The sequence below is a fragment of the Falco peregrinus genome, chromosome 5 (assembly GCF_023634155.1).
Source record: "Falco peregrinus isolate bFalPer1 chromosome 5, bFalPer1.pri, whole genome shotgun sequence".
Lineage (NCBI taxonomy): Eukaryota > Metazoa > Chordata > Aves > Falconiformes > Falconidae > Falco > Falco peregrinus.
Genome location: NC_073725.1, coordinates 70,476,657 through 70,497,027, shown reverse-complemented (window position 1 = coordinate 70,497,027; position 20,371 = coordinate 70,476,657). Strand labels below are relative to the sequence as shown.

Sequence of the window (20,371 nt, the reverse complement as noted above, 5' to 3'; positions counted from 1 at the left end):
AGCCGAGTCTTACTTTAGGCAGGAAGGGAGCCGCCATTTCGGTTAAAATTCTCATGTAGCGAGTAACTTGTTGGAACAGAACCTACTCGGCTTCTATGATGAAATTCAAAGGACTAGCTTAGCAACTCTGATGACGTTTTGGAAAGGGGCAGTCTGCAGTTAAGTCTTAACATTTTTAGTTTCTTCAAAGTTTTACTTGTGGACAAATTAATTCGGCAGTTTTCTTCTTCCTTTTAAATTTAAGCTTAAACACTTAAAAAGCCCTGCTAGAAAATTTTGGGATAAAAGACACAAAAAGCAATCTTCCATTAACCCAGATCCCATTCGTGAAGATCAAGTATAGCCAGCATCCTTCTTGACTGCACAGCTGCAGCAAAAAACCCTTCTGTCCTAGACCAAATAAGAAAAACTCCAGGTATTTGACCAGTCCACAAAAGTCTTTGTTTTATCCCAGACACCTGCAGGGTTCCAGCTGCCTCTGGAGCAGGCTCACAGCACCCTCAGTGTGCTAAGGTGAGCAGCCAGGTGGACATTTCAAGCAGGAAATTCCGGTTCACGTTGCAGGCAGGAGCCCTCGGCCTGACCGCAGGCACAGCAGCGATGATCTATCCCCGTTCCCCACGTGCCCCCCCCACCCCCGGCGCCCCCTGGCAGTCTTTTCATGTGCCAACGAGCACGCACCACACTGGCCGTGGCTTCCTGCCCTCCTGCCCCACCACCAAAATGGGGCCTTAAATGGATGGGGTAAGTCACTGTCACCACCTAAAATGCATCCTTTGTAGGCAGGAGTGCCTGCGGATCAACTGAAGGAATTAGTATTCTACAAACTGCTAGAAGAAGTAAAATTAAACTTTATTTAAAAATTCTTCTAATATAGAAAACGAGCGGAAAACAAAGGCAACAAAGAAATGCCCCCGATTCCGTCTCATTACAGGAGTTACTGTATTTACAGCTTCAGGAAGGAGCACTGGCAGAAGGTACACATCCTGCTACTTACGGAGAACTACAAACACTGAACAATACATTGTACAAACCTGACATAACATTTAAAGGTTCACTGCAGGAAACAATTAAATACACTTGCTAAGACAGACAGTAGAAGAGCACAGACAGGTGTTCTTTCATCCTGATTTCTCCAAGTGTTCTGTACAGCCTAAACTACCAACACGATTTCCTTCTCACTCACTCTTTGCCACCGTGGCAAGAGCCGCCGTACATCATGGCAACTGATCTAATTCAGCGTGATTCAGGGAGGTCAGTAATCTCTAGAGTAAAGCAGGACATTACTGAACTCCTCTCGTAATTTTATGTTCTGGAGAATTTGGGAAAACTCAAAATTAAAGCAGTAAAGTAGCACGGAATCCATTGTGCTGAACTCCATGTGTCCACAGGCAGCATAGCAACTTAAGGCCCTAACATTTTATCAATGTCAATTTTTGCTCGTGCTGTCACAGTGAGTGCATGTATGGGATGATGGGGAATGAAGGTCATGATTTTTTTTTTTTTTTTTTTTTAAATTCCCTAGCCCCCAGATTGATCTAGATTTCCTGTGTGCACGGGCCTTTCTGATGGTCATACTGTAGGAAATGAAATACAACAGGCAAACACTTCTTCAGACTGCATTCTCTATACATATATAAGTTTTTACACTATCTACAAAACAGTGATTAGATGCTTCTGTGTAAGTTCTTGCTACTCATTTAAAAATACTAGAGAAAAAACTGTACAGTTCTCTAAATTACATCTTTAGAAGAATAATTTTTTTAGAAGTTCATAAAAGACTTCATGTTGTTTCTATAGAGAATTAAATGTTTGGACAAAAAAAGTTAGAAATATGTTGTTCAAATCAAGTTAGACAGACCAAGCACTTAACAGAACATTGTTTGTAAACTGTAAACTTCTAGTTTTCTGTTCAACTTTACATACGCATTTGAAAATTAGGAAGAACTTCAGTTATGAGGTCCTTGTTTTAATCTCTGCTACATACAAAAGATACTGAAAAGCAAAAACTATTAAATAATTTAATATACAAGTGTAATTAAAAAGCACTGTACATTGTAACAAATGTACATTGAATTTTTAGAGATAGAAAATCACCCAGTTATTTTCAAATTTACATGATTTGTGAAATTCTGTGATGGGAAGAGGACTCTGGAAGTGGAGCAGTGTTCTGGACTCCACGGGGCTGGGGGTGAGCGCAGCCCAGGTGAGGCTGGTTTGTCCCAGACAGGGAAACCCCAGGCTGTTCCTCCTGACATTTCAAGTTCAGCTCCCACATTTAGCAAATGCTTCCCATTCAAAACCTGAGCGCACATACATCAGAAGCAAGCGGGCAGCCTTTCCCTCAAGTACTTCCTTCCCTCCCAAAAAGGGATGTGAGCTGCAAAGCAGGCTGCTCCGCACACGGCGACCAGCAAGCAGCCGGGGAACTGCCACCGCACGTCACTCTCCTGCCCCGCAGGTCTCCCTGAGCAGCAAGAGAAGGTCAGGAGCTGAACAGGCACCAGTGGACATCTCGCTTGCTGCAAAATGCTCTTCTTAAATTCAGCCCAAACCACAGCTCTCTAGAGTGCGTTTTTTTTTTAATGGAAGCAACGCTTTTTTTTGGGCAATATTTAAAATAGTTTATTATAGCTGTGATGGGCATGTAATCAGTTAAATAACTGCCTCAGATTGAATGATAGAAGACACACACACAAAAAAGAGAGAATGACTGGATTACCTCGATAGGACTCTAGCAGCTTTGAAGTACATCTAGTGATGGGACAAGGGGAAATGATTTTAAGGTGAAAGATTTGGATATTGGGAAGAAATTCTTCACTGTGAGGGTGGCAAGGCGCTGGCACAGGCTGTCCAGTCCCTGGAAGTGCCAAAGGTCAGGCTGGATAGGGCTGGGAGCAACCTAGGCTAGCGGGAGGTGTCCCTGCCCATGGCAGAGTCTGGGACTAGATGGTCTTTAAGGTCTTTTCCAACCCAAACCATTCCGTGCTTCTATGACATTTCTCAGTTCCTAGTCATGCCTCAGCTGCCAACAGCACCGTCACAGAAACAGCTGCTGCATTCAGGCTCTTAAAAACAGGTCCTGAGTTCTTGCAACTCAGTGACTTAAGGAGGGGACAGCCAAAGAGAGTTACTGCTTCCCATTAAAAAAAAAAAAAAGGGGGGGGGGGGAAACCTTAAAAATACTCCATGAGATATCAATATTCCCAAGGCAGGATTTCCCCAATCATTCCTGACCAAAATCCAAGCACTTGACAGCTGTTGAGCCTACAAAGTTGGGCTGTCTCTGGCAGGCACCTGAGCACAGCCAGGCTGCCTCGGGCCAAGCGGAGCAAGCGTGAACCCCGCTCCTCACGGTGCCACTGCGGCACTGGCACAGACATGGGCTCCTGCCCCGGTGCTCCGAGCCAGGCAGCTTCCACAGGAACGCCGCATCAGGCCGGCCGTCAGCTCTGCTGCTCACAGCCTGCCAGGGCACCGCGGGCAAGCACAGGACACTCTATGAGCAAGTGATGCTGAACAGGGTCCACCTGCCTGGATTCTGGTACTTGGTACCTCCAAATAACCTCTGTGCCAACTCACAACTTTCCTATTTTTTGACTTCTAAAGGAGACGTTAAACAGCACTGAATATTTTCCTTGCAATTCCAATAAGAAGACTCTCCTTATACCAATATTGAGGTCAGTTTTTCCCTGCTGGAGACTTAACAAGGCCTAAAATATATATGGCTTCTCCAAGAGCAGACATCTGAGAACAGGATCCCATGTCTAATAAAAAAAAATCAAATCACATTTTGGTAATTGGAAGAGCACGTGTCCCCTTAAGGTCATTCAGTGGTAGAAAGTGAGGTGTGTGAATTACAAAAAGCAAGTGGCTCTGTGAGCTGTTGCTAGACAGGGGACAAGACTTTGAAAAAGAATGACCAGTGGGACAGGGCTAGAGGATCTTTAAGGTCCCTTCCAACCCAAACCCTTCTGTGACTAACAACGGATTTCACAGTATTCCTTCTACAATAAAAAGTCTGAAGATTCAAGGGGATCAAATACTTCCTCTACAATATTCCCTTCCTCCCTCAGAGAAAGAAGCGATCACAGAAAGCCCTGCACAAGTAGTTTTCCTGTCAGATTCCTCTTCCCTCCCCGTTTTAAGTTGGTAGATAAATATGCAGAGCTACCAAGAGAGAAAAACACCTTTATTCAGCCCAACGAGCCTTGCAAGTTTACATGGCGCTGCGACGGACTGGCACAGATCCTTGCTATAAAGCTGCTGATGCTTCATGGAATTAACATCTCTCATACTGCTTTCTGCAGGAGAAACCTGGGCCTCGTTTCTCCTGTTTTGAGATGGCTGCAGAGGCACAGGCAAATGCAGTGAGAATTCACAGCGGAAAGCTAACACAGAGAAGTTGGGAAGCGTTACGTGTTTGCCAAGGGCAATACTGCAATTTAGCTTTTCTCATAAGCCTCTGGCTTACACCGGAGCTGGGTTTTCACCACCTAGTTTAGCTCTGACTTTTACAAGTCGTTAAGGCACGGACACTGCCTTCCCCTGCTGAGGCTGCAGTAAAGATGCAAACTGCCGTTTCCCAGTTGCTCGGCCAACGGAGGGACTAGACGGGAGGACAAGGACTTTCGTACAAATCACGACAAAGCAGCAGAGATGGAGAGAGCTGTGGTTCTGCCTTACCCCGTGTGGGACCCGCCATCAATGCAGGGAGACAACAGACCCTCACAGGGACGAAGTGGTGGCACATCGTCACACCCTCGTGAATCCAGGACGTGGAACCTGCTCCTCTGATCGCGGCGCAAGTCTGGAGCTCTGCCTGGAGTCCACCCCGAGGACGCAAACGCAGCCCCCGGCTGCGAACACCCTGCCCGCCGGCACTCCAGTCTCATCCTTACCTTCACTGCAAGGCTACAAATGGCACCAGCAACGACTTGCATGCAATGAGAAGAACATTGCCTCAGAAACTCAGCTGAGAACTTTAGGGCACCCTACAATCAATCTTGATTTAATCCAATTATTCCCAGGAGCGGGAAGGGCGCAGAAAACATTAAAACTGGCATGCATCATACTCCAGGGAAGGTTTAAATATTTAGAGTACAATTGGTATTTAAAACTGTGTGAGTCCATTTCCTGTGACAATTTTTAAGAAGTAGGTATCTAACAATTTAAGGAACAAGTGTCCTTTGGACTAAACCTTAATTCTCAGGAAAGCAGATTAAAACCAGTAGGTATATACACACTAGCTGTATATTCACACACGTATGTAAAAAGCAGCTTAAAATGCCCTTCTCACTTTGCAAGTCTATGAAATGTACGTTGTCTTTATGCAATCTGTTTCCTACAAGGCCCTCACTAGAAGAGGAATTTGCTGCCTTCTCTTTGAAGAAAAGATTACGCATGGATATTTTTTTCTCTCCTTTTTTTGGCATTTTTTTTTCTTTTCTTTCTTTTTTTAAACACACTGTCCTGATAGTTATTCTGTTTCACAGGAGACTGGCCAGGCTGGTGGTGGGTCCGTTCTGTGCCTGGAACTGTACAGGAGGTGGTCCATCTGTCCACTGAAAGATAACAAACAGCATGAAAATCCTACAGCCGCTGCCTGGGGGGGGCGACAGCAGCAAGGCCAGGGGAAGGAGCTCACCCTTCCCACCTTCACTACCCTTGGGATAATTAAAGATTTCATCACCAGAAGTTGCGTATCAGGTTTGACTTCGTTTTACATGTGGGGAGCTTCAGTCCCTTGAACGGTATTTCTTTCCAAGCCACTCCACGTGCCTGGCATTCCAAACTCCCATCCTGAATCCAGGGTCAGCGGCAAGTGAGAGCATTTCCTGCTCTCACAGGCAACTTCTGACCCTCCAAACGCGGGAAACCATCATTTGCAGGAATGAGGGAACCCAACTCTGGATGTCTTTGCGCCCATTACACACTGCAGCCACAGCACTTCCAGAGCAAGTAAATAAAGCCTCTGGTCCTCACTCATGTCGTTACTATAATATTTTCCTCCTCATGTTAGTAAAAATTTTCTAAAATGGGCAGGTTTAGGATTTGTTTCTCAATCCTCTTCCCCCTCCAGATTATTAACCAGCACAGATTATGCACAAGCCAGCGGTGGCAAGCACTGGTGGGGAGGCTGGAGCACCGGCTCGTGGCTCCATGCCTGGGCTGTGCTCCTGGATGGGGGCAGACACCTGCCTGGGGGGTCTCTCTACATGGGCTGCATCACCCACACTTTCATTCTCACAAGCCTCAGGATCCTTTTGCAAGCAAAGCCAGAAAACAGCATCTTCCTATTGGCTTTTCCCCCCTTTCTTCTCCCCAAAAGGGAATGTTGAGAAAAAGACGTCAGGTTCTTCACATCTCACATTCCCATTTGGACATTATTTCAGTCCAGAGCAGTAAACTCTTGCGCCTTTGCCGAGCTGCAGCTTAGGAAAGCGTTCTGTATTTCTAAAACAGCGTTATACAAATGTTTCTGACAGGAAGGACAACGCTATTTGAAGTCCCAAGAAAGTTGTACTTTAAGGCAATGGCTATGCAGACATCAAATGGTGTATTGACTAGAAACCAACAATGCAGGAATGCTAAACTATCAGTAGAAACTGCACTTCTAGCAGCGTACAACAGCGTTGCCCAGAACAAGGCAGGCTGGATGACTTAAAACATTAAAATGAAACCTGAGAATATAGTAAGATTCTTTCAAAACCAACAGTTGTCAGCAAAAGGAAGCAGCTACCCACTACCAAAGTTCTTAAAGAATTCTAAGTTCTGTTGTACCAAGAAAACGCTTCTAAGAAGCAAAGACTATACCCACCGAATAACCTTCATAAAAAATTAGCCAGTCAAGTCACATTTCCTCTTCCTATTATCAGTCCAGTTTAAATACTAAGAAGCAGACTAAATTTTGGCAACTTATTGGGAAGCGTGCTCAACAGAAAGAAAGGAATAGTAAAGCAAAGCACAGCACATTGTTTTGCCTCAAAACCGCTCCTAACTGCCAGGTGAAGATTGCTTACCGTGATTAGATTGTGTTCTGGAAGACTGCACGCTTCGATGTGGTCCTGGAGGAGCTGTTGTGAGAAGTTCTGATGCATCTGTGCTGCCTCGTGTGCATCCATGGCGTTTCCACAGGCTTTGTTCAAGTCTGAAAGACAAGAGCATCGTGTGCTCACCCGGAATCGCTGTCCCTGCTTGCTTCCCACCCGTCAGCTCTCTCATCTGGAAAGACCGCTCCCATTTTTGATGACTGAATGGATTAAAAGGCCGATATACTGTATCGCTTCTGAACAGAAACGTCTGAGAGCAGCACAGGGATAAGGGAACCCCAAAGCCTTCCCTTTGCCAGTAGTACTGGCAGCACACATTGCAGGACTCGCTGTTATTTTAGTTTCCAACTATTAAAAATAACATTACAGTAGCTTTAAAAGGAGGAAGGAACCCCCTCGGGCCAGGAAGAGCCCCCCTCCTCCCCGTGCAGTTTGCGTTCGGTCTTTTTAGCTACCAGCACCATCTAGTGGGAGCTGGGGAAGCTCCTAGGTTCCTCACTGCAGCTCCACCATGCAGCAACACAGGTTTCAGCGGTCGCGAACCACTTTATTTTGGGTGGATCTTTTGCTTTTGGGGAACTCCAGAAGCCCGCTGCTTTGTAGACACCGAACGCTGATCCTTGCGTCTTGCTTTCTCTGAGTTTTACTCACAGGTATCGGCTCAGACTTAAGACTGGCAACCTACTACAAATCACACAATTTCAGCTACAAATTACATGTGGCAGGTGCAAGGTGCTGCACCTCCTATCGATGAACACACAGGGTTGTGTGTTGTTAACTCCTCATCAAGCACCTTTTCTTCATGAATAGGCAATTAGTTCTACAGAGGAAACTCTTGGGAAAAATCAAAGTAGAACCGAAACTGCCTCTCCGCGTTCCCAGCCTAGTGGATACAACCGGAGGTAACGGCAGCCCAACGTGGGGTAGTGTTTCATCTACAGCAGATACGTCAGTCTACTATCGGCACGTTTTGTACGGGAACTACCGCTTGGAAATGAATAAGGAAATTATTTCAACTGCCTGGAAGCAGTTCTGTAGCAAAGGAAACGGCAAAGCAGAAAATAAGCCTGGCCTGCCGTGCTCCACGCAGAGCACCACGCTCATAGTAAACATGACAATTTAATATAAATTGAAGCTGCGGGGTAAGTTCTTGGAAAAAGGGTAGAGTTACTGCTGTATTTTCTAGTGAGAGCAAATCAACTGCAGCATTAACGTTGATGGTCTGCCAAGAAGCTAGTCAATATTTGAACAAAGCATCCCAGGGCCTGTGTAAATTAGATTAAACAATATTTATGAACAAAGTGATATAATAGTCTCTTATATTTATTAAAGCCCATACACAGAAGCAAAGCCTAAGTGAAACTTAATCAAATGTTTACTACAATGGGAACGGCAGTCCAAGAAGAGCGGAGCAGCAGCAGAATTGATGCTGCAGGGGGGTGAGCCGGAGCCCTTTCCAAAACATCCCCAGTTCAACTGCCACTCAGCGACAGCAGGAGAAACCAACCACCACCTCACGCCCATCCCATGGGGATGCTGGAGCTCTCCCCAGCATCCTGCACCCCCCAGAAAAACAAATGAAATATGTACAGCAGCGCCAGAGCTGCAGATCGGTAACGGGAAGAACCATCTTGCGTTTCCAGTGGTATTTTATAAACCACGGCAGTTTTTCATTTAATCTCTCGGCAAGCGCTTGCATCAGTACGCATCCCCGTACACAATCCCCAGTTAGCAGCAATGGGCTCTTTGCCGTTTTGGGGTTTGTTTTGGTTTTTTTTTTTTTTGCTTTTTTAAAGTACAAGACCTTTTCCTAACTTACCTCTCAACAGAGCTGAAGACCACAGCTGCACAGACATATCTGGTATCTTGCTTGCAAGCTGCATGGCTGGTACTACCATATTATTACTTTCCTGGTGAAGAGCAGATATCAAAATAAAATGGATAATATATTTATTTAATTTTTCTCCCTTTGTGAACACGCATTACAGAGATGTTAAATTTGTGGCAAATAAAAATCTAACTGCTGCCCTGTTCTAGCTAACAAGTGCTTAAGGAGACAATAACCCAAACTTCAAAAGCTGTCTGGAATTTTGCTCTGTCCTAGGAATTACGGTGTCTATTTGTGCAAGGTAATATAAATATTTCATGTACTCTGGCATATGATGAGAATTAAGGAGCTTGTACCCACAATTCTTTCCAAAACAATCCAGTTGAATGATGTTGTCCTTTATTCAGCTCCTTTTTTCGAGTGATTTCAGGCATTACAGAAAAACACACTTCTAGAACAGACTTCAAACACTGCTACTTTGTTGAAGTGTTATTAAACATGCAAATTACAGCTACAGAATTATATAAGTTGGTAAAGCTGCCAACTTTTAGTGGGACACCAATAAACAGGCATTCTTAAAATAAGATTAATTTCACAAAACGTCCTGATTTTCTTTGGCAAACGACAAGTCAAACATTTACATGGTAACAGCAGAGACTATGAAGGCTTACCCTGTGATTCCCTAACACATAGAATATATGACCCAGGAGTACGAGAGAACAGGCTGTTAATCGATTCAAGTCTTCTGCATTTGACATTTTCAGCGTCTCTCGCAAAAATCGCCTACCAAAACAGAGCAAAAAAAAAAAAAGCTTTAAATAAAGTTTCAAAAAGTCTTTCCCTCCAGTATGTAAGAAACATCATTAAGAACCGACTTAATCTAACTGGCAAATATTAGCACCCAGGGATAAATGTGTGCTGCAGGTGACCTTAAACAAAGCATTTAAATCCCAAACCTCACCTTTCATTTAGCAAAAATAACTATAATAGAGGCCCTGCCTTGAACAGCTTTTGTTTCAGATGTGCCACTAAAGAACGCGGCGTGATATTGTTATTAGCAATTGGAACTAAAGAGATCTAAACCCAACAGCTTCCCGGTATCTTCCCCTCAGTAAAGCAGAAGGTGGACAAAATCCACAGGGAGAAGAGCTGGCAGGTTTGAAAGCAAGGCCTCGGGTTTTTCATTTTTATCTTAAAAAGCTTGATTTAGTTTCTCCTTTTTTCCCCCCCTCCCGCCTTCCAAGTGCACTGATTTCTACTCACTTTGCCTCGTTGTATCTTCCTTGGAAGAAGGAGAACAGACCTCGGATGTAGAAAGCAGCTGCTCGAAGACAGTGAGAGCTATGGACAAAGCAATGCGTTGAAATCTAGGCATTGTGCAGTGATTACACGCATTACAGGCAGATTTCTAGGAATTTGCCTAATAATCACATCTCCAAACAAAACATTTAACGCATGGTCAGAACTTCTGCCTTGAAAAGAAGTTGATTATTTTGGTTTCTTTATAGAAAAAGCCCGCTACAAATCCAGTATTACCATCACCAGTGCAACATCAGCATGTAGACAGTTTCTGGAATTCTCACCTCACAGGAAAATTATGGTCTGGATTTATCCTTTCCAATAAACTGTAAAGCTACAAAGTGGGAGGGGAAAAGAAAGATAATCAGTGTTTCTCACACATACAGGCTCACAGTACTGACAGCAAGTGTTTTTATAGCAAGTGCACATCAAATCAGAAGGGTGCAAGTCACCACAAACGCACTCCAGTTTACTTGTACTGGTTAGATAATGGCATAAGCATTCCAGTATTAGGAGTTTCCACGCCCATCTTGATCCTAAAATCAATTTTTATATAAAACATGCTTTCTCAGACTTTATAGAACATTAATATTTCCTCAGAAAATCTTTAGCTGTCCTATCTGAGCTGTTCAAGGCCCAAATGAATGCTGCATCAGACTTGCTATTTAATTAAACCCAGAAATCAACTAAGCAAAAAAAGTCAGCTTTTTAAATTATTATTTGTGCTCTCTAAGCTTAACAAAGTACCACGTGCTTGGTGAAAAAGGTCATTTACAGCCTTTGCACAAGAAACCTGCGAGCACATCTCTGAAAAGTGACTACCGAGGGATCAGACACATCACAGAGCGCATGCGGCTCCGTTTTCGTATCAATACGGCTCCCAGCACAACGCACACACACGTGCATGTACCTATTTTGGGAGGTTTAGTTAAACCTCGCTAGGTTTTATGTCATCTAATAAAAGCCCTAAACAGATGGAAGCTGAAGCGAGCACATTGAATGAGCCAAGATGATGGAGTGAACCCCCCACTCCACGTTGGGAAGCTTGCCCTCCCAGCGCTGTTGAGAATTCTGCGCCCAATGCAGAACACTGCTTCAGTGGTTTGCAGCAGCTGGCCTAGCTGCTTCTTTACCGTTAATTGACTACCCTGATTAAGGAGTTGCCCTGGCTGCCACACAAGGCGCCGTTTTGCAAAAATATTCAGAAAAAAGAATAACCCAAACACATAGCGGTTTTCTCTCCAAGGATGTTTAGCCTTTTAGAACAGTCAGAAACCAGCTCACCTCTTGATGCCGGTTGCCTTCCCTGATGTACACACTGGCTAAGTTTGTCACGATAAATGCCCACAGTTCTTGATGTGTAGTGAGCTAAAACATACAAGAGAACAGCACAGTCAAGTACTTCAACATCTAACCCAGAATCCACTCACCCCATATAAATCACAGATTTGGTGCCTTGTATTTTGCTATTAATAAATCCTCCTGACCTGAACAGTGAGCAGCACAGAAAAAGAAATAAATGAACTAGTGCAACTAATATAGATGATCTCCTGATTTTCCTTCCAACCTCAACTGTTCAGTGACCCACACAATTGCAACAAGCCCGTTTCCACATTGAACACATCCACAATAAACAGTTTGGGAAGAAAATCTTACCCTCAGTGCTGTAGTAAATTGTGCTTCTGCATTGTCCATGCAATTAACGGAAATGCAGTAGAGCCCCTGTAGAAGACACGGTATTTCTAAGGTAACGTGTAACACAAGTACAGCAAGCTGAGAGTGCAAAGAAAAGCATGCACAAAAGCATGGAAATTTTAGGGTATTAGCAGTAGCAAAGGTAACCAACAAGTCTCAGTTTTGCTTGGCTCTCGGGAAAAATAAGCAATTTCTACACAAAGTCCTTCAAAATAGCATGTTCGTGTACAAAACACACCATTTCTCTAAGAAAACCCTCTTCTTATAACACTCAAACAGCAATGCTACATAAACCCTTCCCCTTACACAGTTCCCACAACTGTCTCAAACATGAACAGTGTAAGTCTTGTGCATTTACCTTGTCTACTATCATGCTACAAATCACTTATTTTACAAAGGGATTTAAGCCTTTGACAAGTTTAGATAACACTGGATGTGAGTTCCCACCGCAGGGCTGGCAATCGATTACACAAACCCCATTACTCAGCAGGAAACCTTACCGTCTGCCTCGCTACGTTCTCATTAGTTACTGGTGATGAGTATGAGTCTCGGGTACGATTGTTCAAAGCATCGAAAGTTTACTGCTAATCGCAGACACTTACTAATAGAGTGTGCAGCTGGGCAGCGTGATTAGAAAACAGTCTGGGAGACTGCTGGCAGAGCTGACAGACTTGTGAAATCTGTTAGGGAAAAAAAACAAGATTTAAGATACCTTTTCTGTGTTTCATTTTACGCTCTAAACCTATGTACTTGCATCACACACGTCACTCAGTAAGTCCCAGTGACTGGTTCAGGAACTCTAAGTCGTGCTCTGAGGTAAAAGCGGAGGCTACACTTGCCCCCAGCCAAGGTACACGCGCTGCCCCACGCACACACCTCCCTCCCACAGACGCGCACACTCGAACTGGTTTTCAATTATTTGCTTTGCAGCAGCTCCACCATATGGTGGCACCACCTGCAAACCAAGTCGCAGATCTGACACCCTCAGAACTTGAGTTGCCATGTGAGAGAAGGGCTGGAACCAAAAAGCTTCCACAGGGTACGTGCTTGTGATGAGTTTTATGAGCCAGAACCTATGACTATTCTTTTAGTAGGCTAAATTTCCCCCCACCCTCTGAGTACACTCATGAGAAGGCTGACAGCAGAGGTTGAGATGATACAGCAGTACGTCCTATAAATAAGGGAAGGACGAAGAGGATTTAAAAATTACTGGGAGAATGGAGGAAAAAAAAAATGCACAGTTCTTTCCTGCATTAAATAACACCACCCCTCTCTTCCTCCCCCCGCACAACAGTATGTAAGAGGAAGAAAGGACAGAAAGGCAGGGAACCTTAAAAACAGAAGAATTGGACAAAACAAACACTAAGAGTAAGAGTTAAGAGCCACTCTGTCAGGAACCAGAGTGAAAGGGAAAAGACAGTCATGTTGCAATGTACGATCAGGAAGGTGTCAGTTGTAGCCACTGATCAATTACTGACTCCATGAGCAACTCCAAAGTGTTCTTAAATGAAATACTGAAGGAGGCTAACTCTGCAGCTTCAGAGTTGCGATATCCAGCACAGCGTCAGGCCTGACTAGCTGTTAGCAGCTGAGCCCCACTGCAACCCCCTTCTGAGGCCAAGTACCTTCCTCAAAACGGAAATTCCCATGTTTTCAAAGCTACCGCTGCTACATCCACAAGCAGGGAAGTGACGAAACCCCATTTTTACCTCCTGTAATGCTGTGGCTTTGTGTCCCGTGACAAGCCGACACATGATGATGTGTTCCAACAAAATAACTTGGAATGATGACAAGATCGGACTGCAGTCCAACACTGAAAAGGGAACAAAACTTCACTTACTGAATTACTTAAGACATTATTAACGTCCTAACCACGCAGCCTCTCCCACACCTCGCCAGCTTCCTCAAGTGCAGGTGGTTCAGCAGGACTGCAACACAAAGGTGCCTTTGGGGAAATCTAGAGCGCGCTTTGGCTGGACCACCTGGTCAGCATACTGCCCAGCTCCTCCTCCATGCGTAGATGGCACAGGTTTGTTGTTTTTCATTAAAAAAAAACAAAAAACCACACAACACCAAAAACCCCCCAAACCCCACCAAAATCACAATGCCTGAACTGTCAGGAGTGGGAGTTTGAGCACCACTGAAGGAAAAACTTGGGAACACACGCTCAGTTTAGAGAATCAAAAGCTTGGATAGCCAAATACAGACAATCAGAAAGACAGCATGAAATTGCACGTATTTACAGCTCTGTTTACTGAATTACAGTCAAAACCCCAAACCCTTCATTTCTGTATTCAAAATAACTCAGTTTTAAAACAGCAAAGTTCTTTGCTGTGGCAGACACAGACTGATAGGAGGCTGTCGCAGTGAGAAGGTTGCTGCAGATTTCATTTGTTTTAATTTAAGTTAGCAACAAGTAATGGAATCTTGCAGCATTGGCTAAACTATAACCCTTATCCTTACTTTTTAGCTTCTCTAGCTGCATGAGTGCTTTGTCTGTGTACTTCTGAGCCTTCTCCAGGTACCCTGCTTGCATGGAATGCATCACTGTCACCTGCCGGAAAACATGGGAAAGATTGCAAAGATATTATTTTTTTGCACAGAGAAAATGCCTGGGAGTTGACAGAACTCCTCAGCTACCAGCTTTTTAAACGAACTTTTGACATCATTTAGGATTTTCATTATATTTAAGAAACAGGGCAACTAGTTGCAGAATTTGAAGTCACAATTGTCACTCTGTTAGTAAAAACAAGCCAACATAGCTCTATTTCATACAAGTTCATCTGATTCTATTTGGCTTGGACATTAATAAAGTTACATTCCAGTTTCCAAACTTCTCGCACAGTCTCTTCAAACACTGACATCACTGAAAGCAATAGTCTCACAGATGCTGTGGCAGAATTAAACTGCCAGTGCAATGTAAAGCAGCATATGGTCTGCAGAATCTACTGCTGCCGGCTCCAAGCAGTTTTTAAACCAACTCCTCATTAATTAGCAAGACGCATTAAGTTAAAAAAAAAAAAAAAAAAAAAAAAAAAAAAAGCTTCTCACCAAGTAGACAAGCACACACATGTGTTCCTTGGGCAGCCAGTGAAAGAGATCAGCGGGGTTGCTGGGCAGAATTTCGTCGTCATGCAGCGTGGAGATGGTCTGGATGCACTGCTGAAGCTGTTTCAGGCATGGCTTCACACTTTTCACCTGCAAACGATGATTCACATCAGGCATAGCCCCTGCAGCCCAGATGCTTGAACATTACTCAGTAGGGAAAACTTGCCAGGCAATAAATCCCCCCATTCAGGAAATTAGCTCATGCATAAATCATAACACTAGCATGACAGAATAGCAACTACTTTAGGCCCCATCCAGGATTAACAACAATCAGCCCTTCACATTTGCACATACAACCAACAGACACTCAAAATTTTTTTCAAAATTATTCACAAAGCCTGTTATCTTCACCAACAGTATATGGAAGCGAGAGTGGCTGCCGTGGTTGTAAGCATTATCGCAGTAAACCTTTCCTCGAGGAAGAAGGAATGTAATTTCTCCACTCCTCATTCCATTTGTGATTAAAATCTATAGAAATTAAGTTTCATTAACAAAAAGCAGAGCATCAACAAAAAAAGAAACCCCCAAATCACCTCAGTGTAATAATTAGCTACTTTTGAAGCAGTACTCTTCTTCCCCAGTTCTCACATGGGAACTACAAGCACAACTCATGTACCTGCCCAGCATCCAGGTAATGCGTGACCTGCAGGACTAAGAAGAACACGCGTAATGACTCTTTCTGGATGGGGTTTCCTTGCCAGTTTTCAACTATTTGCCCACAAAGGGTAAGGAGAGGGTGCACCTCCTGCAGCTTTCGTTCCATTAGAAGAAGCTATAATTTAAAAGAAAAATGCATTATTTTTGTGCTAAACAGTTTAAACACTCGGGGAACCACAGTAGAGCCCCAGGTACACTGATCTACTTGTAACAAAAACAGACTCAAAGACATCTTACTGCAAACACACCAGCCTTTTCACATGACCAGATTTCTCATCCCTAATTACAAAAGCTCCAGTGACAACCTGCAGCTATCCTTTTTCCTTCCAGAAAATTGTCATAATCAAGAAAGGAGAAAAAAGCCAAACCTATTCACAAGAATTCTGCAGACTTAAGGCTCATGCCATATATATATTAATGCTGTGCTTGCTCACATAACAAAACAGAATACATAAAGCACAGATAACTGTGCAAGATACCTGAAAAGAAGCAGCCTATGTTCAGGCAAGTGACATTCTATTGCTCTGTAACTTGCATTATACCAGTTAAACAAGTAAAATTATTTTTCTTTTGAAGTACATCCAACTTACCATCCCCTTGCTTAGCAGAAACAGTGCTCTGAAATGAAACAAAATGATGTTATACTCAAAAAGTTACTCAAACCACAACTGTGTATAACTGAGAAAAAAACCAAAACCCATATCTGCCACTCTCCCCCTCAAAGACAACAGACAAAAGAGCATTAGGGAACCGGCCACAGAAAACACGTTTAAAAGCTAAATGGAACAGTTCAGTCCTAGCCACAGGAATCAAAATCCCAGCCTCTCAGGTTTGTATCCAAGCTTTGGACAGTCCCAGTTACAACAGTTTAAGGCCAAACCAGGCTACTGGGAAAACTTTTGCTGATAAAGACAAAGTTCAGTTTGAAAAAAAGACTCCCCAGAGTCTTGGTGGGCATTATTGCTTTCAAAAGAAAAAGGAAAGAGCTGGAGAAACTCAGAAATATCGGCCTGCCTTTAAAACCCACAGAGAAATCACATCTCTTAAATAAAACCAGAATATCACTAAATAAAATGTAGAGGAAACCAAAATATTTCCTATGGGAAGGGAAAAAAGTCCAGGGAACTCACCTGGTATACTCTGATCCTACCACCCGAGCATATTCTGCTCCTACTCCAAGAAGGTCACATGCAGATACTAAGTCTTTTTCAAGTGTATGTAGTTGCTGAAATGAAACAAAAAAAACCAACACAAAAAGGCTGTAAGATATTGGCATTTGCTTTGTGAATTCAATCAGCAATTTTTAAAAATGTAATCATTCCTGTGCTTTACACACTACAAGTGCTAAACTGGTATTTGTTATGTGTGTCACACCTGACTTTATAAACGTTTTCCAGGAACACCTGGCATTCTCCAGAAGAAAAAAGTAAGTCTATAACATCTCAAAGAAAATGTCTCAGCCCAGATTCATACCACGCAAAGCTGTTCCGATTCATGAAGATCACGTGCAGATCAGATCCCAACAGCTCCAATATAACCATGGACTGTTACATTGGAGTAAGCGGCACAACAGTGTGTTTTCCAGCAAGAGCAGCAGAGCCCGCAAGGTATGTTTCAGGTGACCGGGAGAGGATGACACAGCTGCCAGAGCGCCTCTCACGCCCTCCCGCCTGCCAGCTTCTGCACCTTTACCAAACTCAGGCAGAAAGCCACACAGTTGTAGCAGAACAGGCATCAAAGCGGTGAGACACACAGGCCTTCTGTGGTCAAGCAAAAGCCAGAAAGGAAATACCACACAGAAGAGAAACCGGCAAACAATGTCAAGCTTCAAGAAAGGATCCTAAGAGAGAGGGACTGAGAAAAACGCTTAGGCTGCTTCTGAGTGCTCAGGCATTAACTCATGGCAAAGCAAACATTTGTCCTTTAATCGATGGGAAACTAAGGCTCTCCACAATTCACTGTTCCTAAACTACACAAAGGAGCTTGGCAATTCCTTTTCAGCAAAGTTGGTCTGCTTGTTTAAGCTCATCAGGAAGGGGGAAAAGACAAGTACAGGTGACTATTAAGAGTCTTCAAAGATAAAATTGCTTCCTAACTAGCTCTGGGCAGCAGAGTACCTGAAAAGAGCAATTAACTCCCTAAACTCTCGCGTTAAACACCTCGAGGCTCTTTAGGAGCAGAGAATAACCTGGAAAAACAGGAGAAGTTCTTCAGCAATAACCTGCTCTTCCCACTGATCAGTTAACTTCCTGGATATGCTCCCCACCTAACGCACCGGATCACTCAGGAACATCAGCACTTTTAAGAGTAGTTACACAGTTCAAGACTGTAACAAATGTTAAACACTGCAAATTCCAACATGCATCAGTTTATTCCTAGAAGCAAAGACAGCCTGACCTGCGCAGCTGTAGCCACACTTAGGAGCGTATTACAGAACAGGAAGAGTAACATTGCTCAGAGGTCTTTGCACCAGCTGCTTTCCCCTTCCCAGTTCTGCTCTGCATGCTAATTAGGTTGAAAATAATCAAACGAACACTTCAGGTTGGCAAACTTAACTCCAGCAGGCTTTACGAGAACATTTGCCCTTCCTGCAAGCCATAAGGTGGATCTTATTTTGCCCCACCTCTAAAGCTGTATGTTGCAAGTGCCCACTGGATGATCCTTCCTGCTTTCTTCCCCATCTGCCCTCAGCAGGTAAAAAGCGGGCCTTGATCCAAACTGTAGTCTACCAACACATTGTTATTTCATAGCATGAACTTTTCTTCTTGTCTCTCCATTAACAGCAATGATTGGGAGTGGGGGGAAGGGGAGGGGAAGACATCCAAGCTCTTTTTAAAAAGAATATGGGTATTTTCTAGCCCTTTTTCCCAGCCACAGTGCTACAGTAACATAGCTATCAATATAAATCACTTACTGCAAGTTGAAAAAGCAATCTACAGTGCCAGTATGGAGTCTGCTGTGAAATCTGAATGGCTTTGCGTAACAGAGGTTTTGCTGTATCCACTGAATTCTGAAACAGAAACGTGCATCCGAGTCAACATCAACACCAGGCTACTGGGAACTTCATCACTAGCAATAATAACTTTTAAACTAGTTGTATTCTGTTTTGATCCCCTGTTAAAGTCTCATAGGTCGGGAGACTTAAAACGGGAAAAGCAACAAAGCCAAGTATGTAACACGCAGGCCCGCGCATCTATGCCTGACTCAAAGTCTGTTCAGAAGTGTTAGCCCTTTCACTCCTCTGGCCACTATCCTCACGTGCGCTTTTTCCTGCACTTGAGAGAAAAGGCAAACATTTGCTTTAGTGAAAGTAAAGACTAGCTAAGGCTTTTCCATAGGAAAAGAGTAAAAATAACCTAGGAACACAACAAAAGCCTGAGGAAAACCACCTACTTCCCTCCCTCCCCTCAAATTAGCCTGTCTTTATCTACACGAGGGCTACAGAAACTTTGGCGAAGTAAACTTCCTTCGCTGTGGAAGACCTGGTTGCAATTCCAGCAGCAACTTTCACGAGAGGAAAGACAAAATGTCTTTTGGGCTTACACTTCACACTACAGCTGACCTCCAAAAAATTTTGTAAATCCTATTACTAGAAGCAATACACTACTCTGAGACCAAAGACACTCAAATCAAAGAGCCCTGCAGCCTCAGAACAACCAATAATTGCTGAAGGAATCTCAGTGCACTCACCTCCTGACAATACAGTTCAGACAGAAGGCTGGCTGCCTCAAACTTAACATCTTCAAACTGGGGAATCTAGCAGCAGCAGAGTTAAGTCAATATTAAATGCTCTCTGGAAACTAGCAACAGCCCGACGTCCAAAACCCCTTAAGAGAACATATATGTTAGGAAAGCAGCCCCCAACCATGGAAGTAGATTAAAACCACCAGGTAAGCCCCCACCCCCAGGGCCAGGCGCTCTCTGTGGAGGTGTTTTGCTGTCGGAGCCAGAGTGTGGTGGCTGGGCTGCGTCGCTCCTCGCCCGGGTGGCCAGGAAAAAGGATACTTGCTGGGATATCAACCACTGCAAGAGAAGACAGCGGGTTAGTCTGCAGCCCCCCCAGGCCGGCCCTGCTGCCAGGGCCCCCCCAGCCCGGCTGCCCCCTACCCCGGGCTCACCGCCTTCTCCAGGTGCCCGCGGGCCTGATCACCGTTGCGGGTGTGGTGGTAGAGGACGGAGCCGAGCTGGAGGTGGGTGCGGGCCTCCATGCGGGCCGGGGGCTTGCGGGGCAGCACGGCCTGCAGGCAGTGCACGCAGAGCCGCACCTTGGGCGGGCTGGACGTGCGGAAGTGCTCGGCCAGGCCCAGCAGCGCCAGGTACCACGACTCCCCCCCAGCCGCGCCGCCGCCCGACCCCGACCCCGGCGCGGGCCCAGCACCGCCGCCGCCACCTCCTCCTCCACCGGCCCCCGCGCCGCCGCCGCCGCCCGCTTCCCCGGAGCCCGCCGCGCCGCCCGCCGCCGGCTGCGGCTGCTGCTGAGGCGGCGGCTGCTGCTGAGGGGCCGCGCCGGCCGCCGAGCCCGACGCGCCCGCCGCCACCGCCGCCATCTCAGGGCCGCCGCGACAACACGGGCGGGAGGGGAGGGGCGGGGGCGAGGAGCGGCGCGCGGGGGCCGATGGGATATGGAGTCCGCCCCGCCGCCGCCGCCGCGCGGGCCGCTGGGAGGCGTCTGCGCCCCTGAGGCGCTGACGGGAAATGGCAGGGGCGCGCGGCCTCATGGGAGTTGTAGTCT

The 20,371-nt window shown here is 45.0% G+C and overlaps 1 protein-coding gene across 1 annotated transcript; it reads right to left on the bottom strand.

Annotated features, from left to right (window-relative positions):
- Nucleotides 1–831: 831 nt before the first annotated feature.
- On the bottom strand, nt 832–20,224 carry MAU2 (MAU2 sister chromatid cohesion factor). Its single transcript, XM_013304692.3, has 19 exons — nt 19,758–20,224; nt 19,645–19,662; nt 19,330–19,395; nt 18,554–18,649; nt 16,770–16,864; nt 16,230–16,257; nt 15,599–15,754; nt 14,926–15,072; nt 14,338–14,428; nt 13,584–13,687; nt 12,477–12,554; nt 11,836–11,901; nt 11,464–11,547; nt 10,464–10,513; nt 10,144–10,221; nt 9,552–9,663; nt 8,872–8,962; nt 7,023–7,150; nt 832–5,564 (listed from the first exon to the last, which is right to left on the bottom strand). The coding sequence occupies exons 1-19, from the start codon at nt 20,184–20,186 to the stop codon at nt 5,490–5,492; spliced, it is 1,992 nt and encodes a 663-aa protein (XP_013160146.2). The 5' UTR covers nt 20,187–20,224; the 3' UTR covers nt 832–5,489.
- Between the last annotated feature and the right edge of the window lie 147 nt (nt 20,225–20,371).

Coding starts and splice junctions, on each gene's coding strand:
- MAU2 (XM_013304692.3), bottom strand. CDS start 20,186: ATGGCGGCGGTGGCGGCGGGCGCGTCGGGCTCGGCGGCCGGCGCGGCC. Junction 11,902..12,476: donor CCCAGCTGCACACTCTATTA/GTAAGTGTCTGC, acceptor TGTCTTCTACAG/GGGCTCTACTGCATTTCCGT. Junction 5,565..7,022: donor CAGAACACAATCTAATCACG/GTAAGCAATCTT, acceptor GTTATCTTTCAG/TGGACAGATGGACCACCTCC.